Raw genomic sequence first — 15,532 nt, 5'->3', positions numbered from 1 at the left:
TGAGTATGCTGGGCATTCTACCTCATCCTCCCCCTCTCCAATTGGCTTTGGAAAGCAAATAGACTATAACAATAGGAGTCTGGAATGTTCCTGTGTGGGGCTGACCTTTGCATTATTGTTAATCCTTATCCTCTCCTTTCAGAGATAAGAGATTAAATTAAAACTGAATGGAAACCTCCCAAAAATTGAGCAGGAGCTTCCCCTTTTCCTCCCCTCCCCTACACTGACCTTCGCCCCTTCCAACATGAGGGAAAGCAGGAAGTTTTCCCTGTGGTTTTTCTTTGTGACGACATGATGGAGCAGGTCGATCAACGGGGAAAACCCCATGTGAGAACACGCCTTCAGCGTACATTCCCAATATTTGCTATAAGAAGAGCCATCACAGGACCTGGCTGCTATCTGAACAAAGCAGCACTTGCAAGGCACTGGGTACCCACCACGGAGCAGGTCTCATCTTCGAACTGAAAATGATGAGCCGCAGCAAGACTTTGCTCCTGGCCGCTTTGATGTCTGTGCTGCTACTCCACCTCTGCAGCAAGTCAGAAGGTAAGTGTCACCCTTTCTGCTAGCACCGGAGGAAGAACTATTTTCACTTTCCTCTAAGCCTTGAGCTTATCTGGGGGTTCCCTAAAGGACAGAAGCCTGTTAGAAAGTCTTCGAAAGCAGGTGATAGAAATTGTCAGCTTACTGGTGAGGAAGGGGAGGGAAAGGTTACTGCTGCTGACCAGGCTCTCCTCTCTGCTGTCAATCTCAGCAGATTTTGGGGTGAGTGAGCTCGTAGAGCTCTAGAATGTGGCCAAAGTGCTATTTCTAGGAGTGATGTCAATTGGGGAACATTACAAGGACTGGGCTCATGCTGAAATGTAAGAAGCACTCCCATTCTTCAGCTTTCTTGCTTCCTAACTAAATAGTTTGAATAAAGTGCATAACTCATTCTTTAGGGGTGGATTATGGCATCTGACTTCATCTTTTCAAGGCCTCAGGAATATCACTTGCCAACTTTGTAATTACAGTTATCTCATCTTACAGCAGGTTGTAATTTAAGTTGGAGGAGTGTCCAAGGATTGCTTTATTGCTGTAAGAGTGCATCACTTTTAGCAGCGGGCGCATTCCTAAAAATGCACGTGTTGGACTTTTGCAAACAAAATTTAAAATTTCCGTGAACTAATATTACAATTTCAAAGCGTTTTAGTTGTAGCTCCCATAAAAGCAGCTTTTATACATCACGTTTCCTTTGCAACTTCTTGTTCTTTCCCTCTCCCAATACTCAGTAACCAGATAATAGATGAAAATATGCTAATTTATTCATTTTCTGACTTTGGAAGGTTATCGTTAAGAGTTTCTCCAACTGGGAGGTACTCATATTCTTGAATGATTATAGTGAACTGAAATAAAATAGTTTGTGTTTCTTACTAAAGATATCTTTTCGTGAGAAGTCATGTGTTTATAAAGTGTATTATTGAACCGAAATTCCCCCGCACACAAACTATTTTTTAAGAGAACTAGAACTGTTCAATTGGGTCTCCAAGGCATTGGAACTGTTCCTTAAATAGTTTATTTACCATATAAATCAGATTCTAGGTTTTCCACAACTTCAAGGAGTTTTATAATACCTATCCCAGAACATTTCATTGATATGAACTCAAGACCTTTCATTTTTTTTTTTTTTTTTTTTTTTTAGCAGCAAGCAGCTTTGATTGTTGCCTTGGATACACAGAACATGTAATTAATCCCCGGTTCCTCCTGGGCTTCACGCAGCAGCTGGCCAGTGAAGCTTGTGACATCAATGCAGTCATGTAAGTTACGAGTTGATTCTAACTCAATTGTAGCAGGAGTACATGGGAATTTTGGGTACAAAAAGTTTTTGCCTTTTTCGAGTTTCATTCTGAAATAGCTAATGTGGCAAATAAAGCTTTTTTTTTTAAAAAAAAAATGTGTTATCTACTTCAAAGCTCATTTTAAAGAGGACTAGAATGAGGCAAAAATCTTTGTTTAAAAAAAGGAACATGGTTAAAGGCAAAATCACTTTCTAAGATGAAATTACAGGGTATTAAAATGCTATCTCAGGAAAATATGGAAAACATAAACTTGAAAATGAGCATATTCTACCAGAAAATGGTTGAGGCTGTACGTAAAAACTCAGGGTAATTATACTGTCATATATAATATTCTTGAGTTACATAGGATATTATACTTTGGAATGATATAACTTACTGGTCAGATACATACATATTTCATGTAACCAGCAGCAACAAAGCTAAATAACAATTCTGGGACTTTATCTTCCTAACAATGCACAATTATTTATTAACTTACAGAGAAAGTTAGGGAGCATTGCTTTCATTTCTTGCATCAAGTTTTATCAGGAGCAATATATTTATTTTTTGCATTCTGTTTCACCTCTAGAATAAATGAAATGTTTAATGCGTAGAACAATCCATTGGAATGTGAAATTTCCATTGCACTTTCTGTGAAAAAGCCATTTAAAAGCTTTCTACACTCAAACCACATTCTCTGATTTTTTCAGCTTTCACACAAGGAGAAAATTGGCTGTGTGTGCGGATCCAAAGCAAACTTGGGTGAAACGGGCTGTGCACATCCTCAGGTATGGAACAGTCACAGTCTGTTAGCCTCTCTCCAAACGTAAGGGCAAGACCAGTGTACAGAGTGGTGGATGCTTGGCTTGCTGGAATTCTTTTGCCTAAGTATCTCGGAATTCTTAAAAGAGAAATTTGAGTAGGACTACCAAAAGTTCATGTTTTCCACTTATAAATAATTTTAATTCTTTTAAACTTAGTGATTTTTTTCACATGATGTATTAGAGTCCTCTAGGCATATGATAGTCACTAGCTGTTTGATTCTGATCGCAAAAATGCCAGCTAGTTATATAATTTACAGACTACACAACATTTGTTTGTTAAAAACTGAAAAATAAACAGTTCAATGGTTCTGATCTACATTGGTGATAATAGAGAGTAACATTTTATCAATGGACAGAAGTCACCTAACACCTGGGTGACACGGACATGGAATTCGAAGACACAACGTACGTGCATGTGTCCCGTTTCTGACATTAGCTAGCTGAGTTATGGTGGACAAGGCCCTTCCTCCCCCAGCTTCGATTTCCTCATATGGACTCTGAGCTGTCTGTCATCCTGAGATGAATTTAGGGAATGAGAGGCAATCTTTAGGCATCAAAGCCATTCCCACCAGCCAATCATCCTGTTTTTGCTTACGTGGTTTTTTCTTTTTTCTCTTTACAGCCAGAGAATCAAGAAGATGTGAACACTGAGGCTTTCTGGAATGGGATTGGACACAGCCCAAGAACAGGAGGACTAGCTCGAGTTGGTTTCACTTGCCCATCATTGAGGGTTTAGCACTTATCTGATTTGTGCCTCATTGGACTTGTCCAATTAATGTTGTTGATTCATATTGCATCATATTTTGCTTCGTTAAGCATTGCATTAGAGTCAGACTCTATTTTATGTTGTTATTTATATATGTGGGTTTTTATGTGTGTGTGTGTTTTGCTATTTAATACTATTTTCCCATTTAATACTATTTTCCCATAAGCTATTTGGTTTAGTATGCGGTATAAAATGTTTAGAGAAATAAGATTATATTGACTTTCTAGCAAGCAGCAGCTCTTTTTTTAAAAAAAAAAAATTTAGTTTTTCTTTTTACATATTTTTGTTTCCTAAATTGTTGTAATTACCTGTAAAAGAGAAAAGTGATATGAAAATAAACGCTGAAAATAAAGGAAAGAACTAAAATTGGTTTGTCGATTGACTTATATATAGCATTTAAGATGTATATTAAAAATATTCGAAGGTATACTAAACATGAAAAATTTCTGAAAAATTGTATCCTCCATTTACTTCTGCCTAGTTGTTCCTTTTTGCTCTATCCCCCATGGTCTTGGACTTCATTCTACATGAATTATAATGGAAAGTGTCTTTTTTTTTTTTTTGGTTTAAAGTCAACCAAACCCAAAATAAGAAAGATCCTATAGCCGAGTTCCATAGCTCAGTGTTTACTGACGTAAAATTTTTTAAAATAAAAAATTGTACCCATACACTTTGTGACTATGGGCACACAACTATTTCAAAACTTCCCGGAGAAATTACTTACTCCATCATTTTGTACCCAGCCAGGGACCTAAGACTGGGCAGCTCAACACAGAAATGTTTCTCTACTTCATAAATCCTGCCGAGTCATCCCTCAGCTGTTTCCAAAAAGAAAGTGACTGTGCAGAAGGTTCTTAGAACCCGATGGCCTCGCTAACCAGAGGAGAGACTTCAAATGTGTGACGCCTAGCAAGAACCCAGAAAGAACCCAGACAAAGACCCCGGAACCAGTGTAGTCACTGTACAGTTTTCATGCACCAAAGCTGTGTCACAGAGTCGCTTGACACAGTGCCCCCTGGACCATGCCTCAGACTCCAAATGCCACTGGAAAGATCTCTGGAGGCGGGCGTGGTGATGAAAGGATGCTAAACCCAGACACACAAATCCACAAAGCAGGGCAGTGATGGGTCATGTGGCGGAGAGCCAAAACGGTGTCTCCATAGGCCCTAAAGGCATCTCTGTGGCCAGGAATAATAACACTGACTCATCAGGGAAAGTATGCTCCATATCCTGTCTGTTTATTCATCAAACATCTATTATACGTCAGGCCCTGAACCAAGTGAAGCTTGAGATACCAAGAGATAAAATGAGGACTTGATCCTTGCTCCCAGGTAATTAGGGCTGAGCCGTGTGGTGAGAGGGAGGAGACGGAGCAAACCAGCTCTTATGACACATACGTGGTGGTTAGTACTTGACTAAAGAGCCACAGGGTGCTGTAGGGCAGAATAAGTGGTTAGGGCTTCCAGAAGGAATGACTATCTGGTTGAACCATATTAAATAGCCAATATTCAATGTTCTTGAACCATGAAGATGGCAGTCAGCCCAATACCTGAGCTGAGGTGTGAAGGGCCAGCAGGAGCCACCCAGTTGAAAAGGAACAGCAGCGGGTGTTTATACCTGGGGAAATATCTAGGAGGGCATGTTTTATTTGTCATAGTGTGTAAGGTGGGGTACTATGGCATTCAGTGGGCAGGAGACAGGGATGCTAAACCTGTTAGAGTGCACAGGATCGTCTTGCACAATGAAGAACTGCCACTCAAAATGTCAGCTGAGCAACACTGGATGAAGCGGGATGTATTCATGGAACGGGGGTGGGGGCGAAACTGTTACCTCAACTGAGAGCAGTGGTTTGAACTTGAACCTGGAAACACTGGAGAAGCATTGAAAAAGTCAAAGAGGAAGGGGAAGTGGGAAGGAAGATGGAAGCAGAGGTCCCAGAGAGCTGCAAAGAGCAAGATGAGAAATGGCGAGACTTTGGTTAACGCCGTGGCAAAGAGAAAGATGAGGACGAGATGGGTTTGGGATTCCCTAGGAATCAACCTGGACTCCTCTTCTCTCCCACCAGCCACCCTTCCTGGAGGAGCATGCCAAAGAGAGCCTTTGGCTGACTGCTGGGAGGCCTCTCCGGGGGAGCCCAGAGGAGCCCAGCGGAGCCAGAAAAGGTGCCCGTTTTGTTAGTGCTCTGAAGGTGTCTGACTCTTTTGGGAACATGAGTACTGAGTTTCTGGGGAGTGAACTTTCCAGGTCAGAACGTCAATTTATTAATCACAATAAAAACGTTCTAGTGTCAAGGGCATAGGTGACAGATTACACACATACACACATACACACACACACAAACACACACACTGCAGATTGAAAGAGCAATAAGTTCTTAAGATCCCAAATATCCAGTTAATGTTCAAATTTCCTATTTGTTTTTTAAAAAGTTGTTTTTATTTGTTTTTTTTGGCAGTTGATTTGCTTGCATGAAGATCCAAATGAAGTCCATACACCGCATTTGTTTGTTTGTTTGTTCGTTTACTTCTAATCTATGTTTCTGACCACCATCCCAACTCCGTCTCTTTTTCCTTTGCAATTTATGGAGAAACAAGGACAATTATCTGAAATTTCTCACCTTCTGGGTTTTCTTGATTGCATTCCTGTGGTGTCATGTAGCACGTCCCCTGACTCCTAGTTAGAAATATAGGTTGGGTTGAGCTTGGTTGGAGGAAGGGCAGAAGACCACTTTATAAGAGGCGCTGTGCCACATAGGTATAAAGTTGCCTAAACCAATGTCAGCAGCAGGAGCGAAAGGAGGAGACTGAGCCTGTGCCAGTCTCCACGAAATGTGAAGAACTAATCAAGACCTCTGCTTCACAGCCACGGCAGGGAGAGCAGATGGTCTTCCATGTACTTCAGAGGAGGTAATGGAGGAGGAATGCAGGAGTGCCATCAAGGGAGCACAGAAACACTGGTCTCCACCCACCCCTGGCATTATGGCTGTCTTGGGAAGCCATAGGCTAGTAGTTCTTGCCATACTAGCCTTTACCCAAGGTCACGCAGACTCTAGAGATCTGACGGAACTGCTTGGTCTCGAAGTTCCAAACGGTCACCTGCCATAAAGGCGTTTCTGTGCCCATGAAGATAGCAGCGCCTGTGGTGTCTGGTGCTCCTTGATTTCAGTTCTTTTGTTGGTTCTTTGTCATTATCATAATCACCTATATTCTCTGCTGTTTTAGAAGATATCAAAGTATTAGAACATAGAACACTTTAGACTTATTTTTGTTTTTGGACCAAAAACTTAAGTTTATTTCTTCAAGGAGTGAGCTTCATTTGTGATGTGGGCACCTTCTTCCTTAGCTTGCCAGACTTATATCACACTGGTGTGCTTTTCTTTCCTGTTAAATCACGGTTTATTAGATAAAAGTTACGTTTCTGCCCATTCATTTATTCAAGCAACAGATATTTACTGAGCACCTACTATATGCCCAGAACTGTTCTGGTGACTGGGACAAGCAGGACAAAGTCTCTGCTTCCATGTGACTTAGAGAAGGAGAGACAGAAAATAAACAGGTAACCAAAAAATGTATAATATTAAAGAAAAATAAAGTCGGATACAGGAATCGGAGATCGGGGCTGGAGTGGAGAAAGAGAAATCCTTCATATCTGTGAAGAGAATTTTACAATTTATTTTCTTTCAGAAATGATGCTGATGTCTCTGCCTTGGCTGAGAGAGGAACCTAGATAAGGAAAGGAAGACAAATGTGATTAAACCAACCCAAGAGTGTGGGCTTAATTTTCTGAGATACAGTGAAGTCTGTGGAGGACTATGACTGTAAACTATTCTTCATGGGATTGGCTTTTCCACCAAATCTCAAATCCAACAGGGGGCTAACTCATATTTAAAAACTTAAATATGACTTCGACCTGGAATTCAGTGACTTAATTAGTGCATGGCAACATTTTTATATCCACAGCCTGATGATTTCACAAATTTATTTTCTTTCTACACGTTTGACTCATTTGAAACAGATAAATAACGTTCGTGAATAAATCGGATCCAATAACGTAGTTACAGAAAATGCCACCCATGCTCTAGCATGGTACAACATAATCTCAATTCTTTGAATTATAAGAATCAAGGCGTTTTAAACAGTAAATGGTCACAAGTTCGAAAAGATACTATGAAAAACTTTTTTCACTTTTCTTGTTCCTGTTCCCCGACTCCTTCACTTGAATATTGATCATCTTATTAGAGATCTATAAAGTTTAAATTCATCCAAATTCCAGGTGATGAGGAAAGTACTGGATTTAGATTCATTCAGACTCAGCCTAAAACAAGCTAGAGCTTTGGAGGCCCAAATCCGAAGAAGGCAAGAATTACTGAATTCTTGAGTCACGAAATCTAGAGGTTGACCCAGACGAGTGCAGGATCCAAAGACGAAGGGGCTGTTATGGGTCGAATTGTGTCATCTCCTCAAAATTTATATACTGAAGTCCTAACCCCCATTCTCTGAGAATGTGACTGTATGTGGAGATAGTGTCTATAAGGCTGTAATTAGGGTTAAATGAGGTCAACTGGGTGGGCTCTAATCCCATAGAGGGTCCTTATAGGAAGAGGAAATTGGAAGATCCTGTGAAGAGATGGCCATCTACAAGCCAAGGAGAGAGACCTCAGAAGAAATCAACTTTACCGGCACCTTGATCCTGGACTTTCAGGCTGTGAGAAAATTAATTGTTTAAGACCCCGCCCCGCACCCCTCCCCGCCCCGCCCCCAGCCTGTGGCATTTGTTCTGGCAGTCCTGGTAGATGAATATAGAGCACAAGAGGAGCAAATGGACACTGAATCTGGGTCTTCTGGGATTTAGCACAGGTCATAAACCTGGTTCTGGGATTTAGCACAGGTCTTTACCTGGTTTATAAAAACCACGTTTTTGCACAAAGATCGTCGGTTTCCTATGTGAATTCTTCTGCCACAGAAATTTTCTCACTTCTGTCTTAACGCTGTTTTTTGTTTGTTTGTTTGTTTGTTTGGTAGGGGAGATAGAACTATGTTCATGGAGCGAAATAGTCCCAGCAAAACTTAATTAATGGAAGTCTCATCTCACTTGAATTATCTGGCAGCAGTTTAATCGATCGCAATGCAGAAGCTGACACACGTGGTTCTTATCTAAACACTGTAAAGGGTGTCATTGTGCCCCTCCCCCCACGCAATAAAGGGAGAGGCAGGAAGCTCTCCTGTTTCATGGCACACCAATGGCCTGCTCTTGGTTTAATACACATAGGGCAGAGGCTTCAAATAGAAAGATCAGGTGGCATCTGTCATCTTTAATAAAATCGAGTGTTGGGTAGTTGCTCTGATCGCCTTGACCTTCTTTCGTCACCACGTCCCCTGGATTTGGCATATCGGGTTCAATCTCATCTGACCCGGATGTGGAGTTTCACTTGTTTCGGGGACTCAGTTTCCTCGGTTTCCACCCTCATGGCTCCCAGGGCGAAGCTCATCTTCCCTCTACCTCTTCCTGCTGCCACCACGCTGCTCAGTTCAGCTCTGATCTTGTCTGGGCCTGACTGGGTCTGCCTCTGCTCCACTCTCTGCCCTGCTGTAAAATCCTCAGGACAATCTCTAGATGTGAATCCTGCTAGTCAATGAGTCAGACTCCGAGGAAATGTCGTTTGGAGTAAAGGAGTGTTTTCTGTTTTCACGACTAAGGGTTGGGGGTAAAGATCTTGTTCTTCAAAACACAAACAAACGAACAAACAAAAACCTGACAACAAATAAACCTAAATTGCATATTTAGCCTACAATGGTGAAGGAGGGAGAGGCTTTATTTTTAAACCCATAAAAGCAGTGTCTATACCAGAAATGCTATGGAAGTTAAGGGACTAGCCAAGAGTTCCACCTGGAACTTGCAGAAGGTATCCAAGTTCAGAAAACACAGGAACTGAGTGTGTGAGGATGTGTTTCAGGTTGTTTCAGGTGGAGAAAGAGGCGTGTACACCAACACACATGTACTAGTATGTGCGTGTCCTGTTTCTTCAATATCTTCCTCTCTTCTAATTATTTAAAAAAGGTTTTAAAAAAGGTTTTAAACAGACTACAGCTGGAAAATACGCACAAATAAAACTCCAAGAAACTATAAGTACCCTCTCCCCAAACCCCACCTTGAAACGAACACTATTCTCTGTTTGTCTGTCAGTCAGTTCATCTGGCTCTATTTTCCAGTCTGTCGGTCATAACCCCGAAAGCTGTGGGACTCCTTCCTTGCCCTCACACCCCATCCCCACTGCCAGTCAGGCACTGACCTTGACCCTTGAAGCAGCTGTATTCTGTTCTTCATCTCTCTTCCTACCACTCTCACTTTTTTTCTGTGACTCACGTCCTAAGAAGTTTACCAGCCTCTAATTTCTTTCTCTTTAAATATGCCTGGATATCATTGCCATATTCATCCTCGAAACTGGATTTTACCATTCTCTGGATTATAAATTGCCCCTGAGTCTCCATTACCTATTGAGTCTTCAGCCCAGGAAGCAGGGCCCTTCCTGATCTAGTCCATCCTGCTTCTTGGAGCATGTTCTTCCTCACACTCCAGGTACAATGACTTCCTTTCCCAGGTTTGGGTAATCTTTGTCATGTTCTGTTTACCATCTCTCTCTATAGCTTTACTTAGAATGCTGCCCTCACCTCTATCTAGATCAAGACCAAGCTCACGTGCTTTCTCCTGCATGGACCATTCCCAGATCAGTCCAGCCAAAGCTACTCCCTCATCCCTCTGAGCGCCCAAGCCATGTCATGTCTCTCCCAGTGATGGAGCGTGGACTTTGTTCTCCCATGCACTATACCTATCACGAGTGCTTCATCTGTGCACAATGCTGGGGTCCCCTTTAGAGCAGAGCATCACATCTCTGCATTTCTTGCAATGTCTCAAACAGGGTCTTGCATCTAGAAAATACTCTTTGGATAACTGAATGACTAGGAAAACTACTTGATAATTCCCAGGGAAAATCAGCCCTCATACAATAAATGGTAGTATAGCTTGATACATTTTAAAGTAGATTTATCAGGATGTGTCAAAAGCCTTAAACATGTGCACACATTTCACAGTATCTCTATTTCCTGGAATTTCATCCTACGGGAATAATGGCATTATTGCATAAGTATGTATGGATGAAGATGCTCATGACAGTGTTAAAAGAGGTACAATCAAAATATCTAATCAGGAGGGATAACTTTAATACATTATGGGCTGTACACACAAGTATACTCAATGCATGCTTGGATAATTTTTAGCTGGTGTCACCTAGGGTTGTTAAAATTATCAGAATACTTCTCTAATGATTAATAAAGTTATACTGCTTAGGACTTCCAATCACCATCCTAACTCCTTCCCCAGACTACCCAGAACTCCCCACAATCCAGAAACCAAAGGGGGCACTCCCTCAAGCATCAGGAGCCTGCACATAGTGACAGCTAATATCCCTCTGTCCTACACGATGCTTCTCAGTTTCTACACTGCCAAGTCCTCTACCTTGCAGCTCTAGTATCTGCAGTGAGGTCTCTTCTGGCCGTGTGGCCTAAGTTGGTCTTTCCAGTCATTATTTCACAGCATCTTATAAATACACAGATATGTTGATAAGCAATTGGTGCCTCTGTTTTCACATTTATAAAATTGGGGTCATTCTAACATTTGCCCTAAAGGATTGTTATGAAGATTAAATGAGTTTATACTTGGAACCGTACCTGGCACCTAATCGGCACCCAAATATTATCATTCTTGACATTTGCACTGATTGTAATTATTTTATTCATTTATGTATCAGTTAGCTGGTTTTCTGACCATCTCCTACTATCGTAATGTAAGTTCATTAAGACACAGATCTCTTCCTGCTTCTCATTCCTGTATCCCCAGCACCTAACACAGTATCTACACAAGAGGAATTCTCAATAGATAATAGTTAAATGAAATTATTTCTGTAAAATACTAGTTAGATGTGTGCTCAGAATATATGTACATATATACAGAGAACATCTATAAGGAAAAAACAGTATTTATGGTATAATCTTAAATAATTTAGAAAAATTTATGTGCATAGAATAAAAAATGAAAAAACACAAACATGATAATTTTTCTTAATTCTAGACTTTGGGACAATGGGTAGGTTTTGTTTCCTTCTTAACATTTTTTTCTTTTTAAAAAACTTCCTCCTATGTGCATATATTAATTTCATGATCAGAAAAAGTCTTTAGAAAAGAACACAAAAGTTTTGATGGAATATCTAGACTTGTTAAACATAGAAGTAGCCCCTGGTTTCTCTTAGTTGTTAAAAATAGAAAAGTGCAGAGATTTTGATTTATTAGGTGTAGAGCGTGGTCCAAGAATCGCCACTTCTAGACGTGCCCAGCCGATTCTTGTGATTAAGGAAATTTGGCTCTTGGGAAAGTCCATGGGAGAGGGAACAAGCATGCTCATCTCTACGGAGATCAGGATCAACCTATAGAAGTCTTACCAATATGGGGTCCCTAAGCTGGAAAATGGATTAAGGAAAAGGAAAAGTTGATTAAGGCAAGAGGAATTTTGTTTTCTTCCCCAAGGTTGGGCCTTTCTCATCTGAAACACACGAATGAGCTTTTTCTCCCCACACAGTGGGGTCGGGTCGCCTCCTACCCCAAGGTGGTGCCATGTTGGACATATCCGCCACAGAGACAAGGAGAAGGAGAAAGCCATGCAGGTGGGATGAGCACTCAGGATTACATGTTCAGCAAGAGGCGAGGCTGGGAATCAAGCCCAGGGCACCTTGGCCCCAAAACCCAAGCTTCTGAAGAGAATGAGCCCATTAGAATATTGGCAGCATTTCTGGCATATGTAGTATATCCAGAATGTAAGCTCTATGAAAACAAAGACCCTGTTCACCACTGTCTCCCAGGGCTCCACAGAGTACATGTCACATGCTGGGTGCCCAGGAAGTACCTGCCAAATCAATGAATGATTGTGAGTTTGCCTGCTGAACTACAACACAATAAATGTGTGATTATCTTTATGCGTTTTTTAACAACTAAATCGAGTTTTTTGTTTTCCCTCTATGAGCTCACTAATCCTTATTGGCAGTCACTATTCTAGGAAGCAAGGATCAGTTTCTACCTTAGACTCTCAGACCGTGACACCCTACCTGCCAGATGCAGGATCTATATGAAGCCGTTAACCACAACTCCACTCCAGATATGTCTCATGTTTATGTATTTACCAATGTAAATTCTCTACCCTAAAGTTCAGATCAGACTATCCTTGTGATATTTAACTATCATTTAGCCATTCAGTCTTACGATTTTGAAAGAACTCTGTGCAGTTGATACTCAAAAGTGGGGTGACATCTCTTCAAAGGGAAGTGACACCTCACGGTGTCATTGTCAGCATTGGAATGTTGAGAGTGGTGACGTTGGAAAAAACTTTGTCCTCCGTCTTTACTTTCTGATTTAAATTCATTGCATACATTTCCATAATCAGTTGTCTCTAAAATGTACACATTTTTGTTAATTTTTTATTTTGTTTTGTTCTGCTTTCTTCTACTCTCTGTTTATGATAGAGTTGGATTCACAGAAGGGGTACGATTAATGAGCATCTCAAGGTAACACTTCAGTGAAAACTAAAGACCGATTAAGTAGGCAAGTGAATGTATGTTGGCATTTACTTGAAAATAGCCCCAAATGCTGCATTAAGTACATTGTTCTTTGCTTGGCCAGCAACTGAGTAAAAATACCAAGGTAAGGGCCTCTGAGGTCACTTATTTTTTAAATGTCTTTATTTTTAAGTTGTGCCTTTTACTCTCAATGTGAGTTTTAAAATAATTATCTTTAAGGTTACTTCTAATCTTGACTCATGTAGTTCTATGATTCTATGATATTCTGCTTTGAGATCCTGTTTGGATCTCAAAATAATATCTGTAATATGTCTTAAGCTAATAAAAATATTTTTAAAGATCTTAGTAGTATATCACATATTCTTATAAGTTTAATATACATTTTGCAACATAAAATGTGTATTTTTATGTCACAGTTGGGAATTTACTTTATTGCATAGTCTTGAGAGAAGTTATTTCATTCTTTCTGTGAAGGTGGCTTTTTTCAATAGAGAGTTTCTGCTAAGTTGATAAATTACTGCAGACAATAACCTAATCTGTAAGATTCCTTTTCTTCTTCAATCGATTGGGAAATATTGAATATCAGCACTGAGACTCTTGCATCAGATTGAGTTTCATGACGTCCATGAACCTTTACATCTTAAAATCCTACATGCCTGTCCTTGTACTTTTGTGTTAGGCAGGTTGCATCATAATCAAATGGAGGGATTTAAAAAAATATATCTTAGGCTACACCCAGAGAGATTCTTTTCCTGCAGGTTTGAGGTAGAGTCAGGTAATCTATTTTTCTATCAAGTGTGTAAGGTAGCTGGATGTTCCAGATTTTGGAATCTCCATCCAAGTGTCAGTTCTTATTATTTCTTATGTTTTTAACTACTTGCTTCTCAGATTCACACAATTTTATCAGTCAGAAACTAGTGTGGAAAATGAAAGCAACTCTAGGTATTTTAATTAAGAAAGCTTTTAATGAAGGAAATTAAGTTTTGGAAAATTATTAGAAGGCCTGACAGGATGGGTTCAAATTTGGGCCTCCAGGAACAATTTTAGAACCATAAGAAGCTGACCCATTAGGGGAGCTAGGCTGGAATCAAGACTATTGATTGAAATCACCAACAGCTAGTTGCCACCATTTCAACTACCTCTAGTCTATCCAGAAACTGAAAAATAGAAACCTTTAGCTGCAATTTAGGCATTAGAAAGCTTCATCAAGAGATTCCAACAACTCATTACCCTTGAAGCTGGAGATGGACACGGAATGCTGGCAGAGAAACCTCATGTTTTTGTGGCTTCGCCCGATAACAAAAACTAGAAAAAAACGTTCCACATCTTGAACTAGTAGACCTAATAGGCAGACAACGTTACCCCCTGTACCCTAAGTGAAAGAGAGTTTGCAAAATGTTGCTTTAGTTTCCCAAACTCTCCAAATAGAAGGAGGAAGATAGAGCAGAGGTTGAGTGAGCCAATCTGCAATCCATCACATCGAGGGAACAAAGGGATGTTTGGTACCAAGGGCATTTCTGTTGTGGGGACTATATACAAGAGTACGTCAGGAGGCATGCAAAGGGGTTTGGAATTTGACCCTCAACCACTGAGGGATGAAAAAAAACGCCCAGGTGTTTTCTGAATGATCATTTTGACTGCAGGACATAGGATGGATCAGAGTAGCCCAGCATCCCAGCAGTTTTTTGTTATTATGAATAAAGCGACTACAAATATTCCTGTGAAGTTTTTTTGTGGATCTATATTTTTAATTCTCTTGGATAAATAAGTTGGAGTGGAATTTCTGGGTCAGAGAGTAAATGTATATGTAGTTGTAAAAGAAACCACCATATAATTTCCCGAAATGATTATAACATTTTAAACTCCCATCAACTGTCTTTCAGAGCTCTAGTTCCTCCATATTCTTGCCAACATTTAATGTCATTAAAAAGAAAAAATATGTAGCCATTCTAGTAAGCGTGTAGTGGATATTTTTGTTTAGTTTTATCTATTGAATGTGTAAAACAGTCAGCATTATGATTTTTCCCTGGTTTAAAGAAATTAGTTCATTAATTCTGAGGACTTAGTATCAATGGATCACAGAAATGAATGCCCTTATGTAATTTTAGAGATGATCTAATTTCACTCTTTTTACAGATATAAAAATATGAGGCTCAGGAATCTTGTTCAAGTATATACTAAGAAGATTCTAGGATGAGAACCATCAGAATCCCAGCCAACTGCTCTTTTTATTCTTAAGCCCATAACATTTCATCATTTTTTTTTTTAAATTCTTAGTGGTGATATTCTCTTCTTGCAAAAAGTTGCTTATTCCCTAGTTTTAAAAACTAACATGGCTGACCAGAAGGGCACATGTGATTGTATTGAATCAAGTTTTGACCTCTTGTTTCATTGACTCTTAACTGTTGTTTGCTAAGAAGGATTCATTCATCAAATAGGAAATAATTTGATGAGGTTTGTAGGTGCTGACAACTGAAAGGTTTGAAGCCTGGAGGTTCTTTCATTT

General features: G+C 40.0%; 1 protein-coding gene across 2 annotated transcripts; it reads left to right on the top strand.

Moving 5' to 3' along the window:
- Positions 1 to 379: 379 nt before the first annotated feature.
- CCL20 (C-C motif chemokine ligand 20) lies at positions 380 to 3,600 on the top strand. 2 transcript variants are annotated; one of them, XM_039855574.1, is made up of 4 exons: positions 380 to 546; positions 1,685 to 1,796; positions 2,528 to 2,605; positions 3,264 to 3,600. In XM_039855574.1, the coding sequence occupies exons 1-4, from the start codon at positions 468 to 470 to the stop codon at positions 3,283 to 3,285; spliced, it is 291 nt and encodes a 96-aa protein (XP_039711508.1). In that variant the 5' UTR covers positions 380 to 467; the 3' UTR covers positions 3,286 to 3,600. The 2 variants fall into 2 exon arrangements, with proteins under 2 accessions (XP_039711508.1, XP_039711507.1); XM_039855573.1 differs by having other exon boundaries at positions 1,682 to 1,796.
- Positions 3,601 to 15,532: the final 11,932 nt, after the last annotated feature.

This window comes from Pteropus medius, unplaced genomic scaffold (assembly GCF_902729225.1).
Source record: "Pteropus medius unplaced genomic scaffold, Ma_sr-lr_union100, whole genome shotgun sequence".
Classification (NCBI taxonomy): Eukaryota; Metazoa; Chordata; class Mammalia; order Chiroptera; family Pteropodidae; genus Pteropus; species Pteropus medius.
The sequence above is the reverse complement of the archived record's forward strand: the minus strand, read 5'-3'. Positions and strand labels throughout refer to the sequence as shown.

What these genes read in the sequence shown, in the direction of transcription:
- CCL20 (XM_039855573.1), top strand. Translation starts at nt 468, where the DNA reads ATGATGAGCCGCAGCAAGACTTTGCTCCTGGCCGCTTTGATGTCTGTG. An exon ending in TGTGACATCAATGCAGTCAT is followed by an intron (nt 1,797 to 2,527) that starts GTAAGTTACGAG and finishes TGATTTTTTCAG; the next exon opens with CTTTCACACAAGGAGAAAAT. An exon ending in CGGGCTGTGCACATCCTCAG is followed by an intron (nt 2,606 to 3,263) that starts GTATGGAACAGT and finishes TTCTCTTTACAG; the next exon opens with CCAGAGAATCAAGAAGATGT.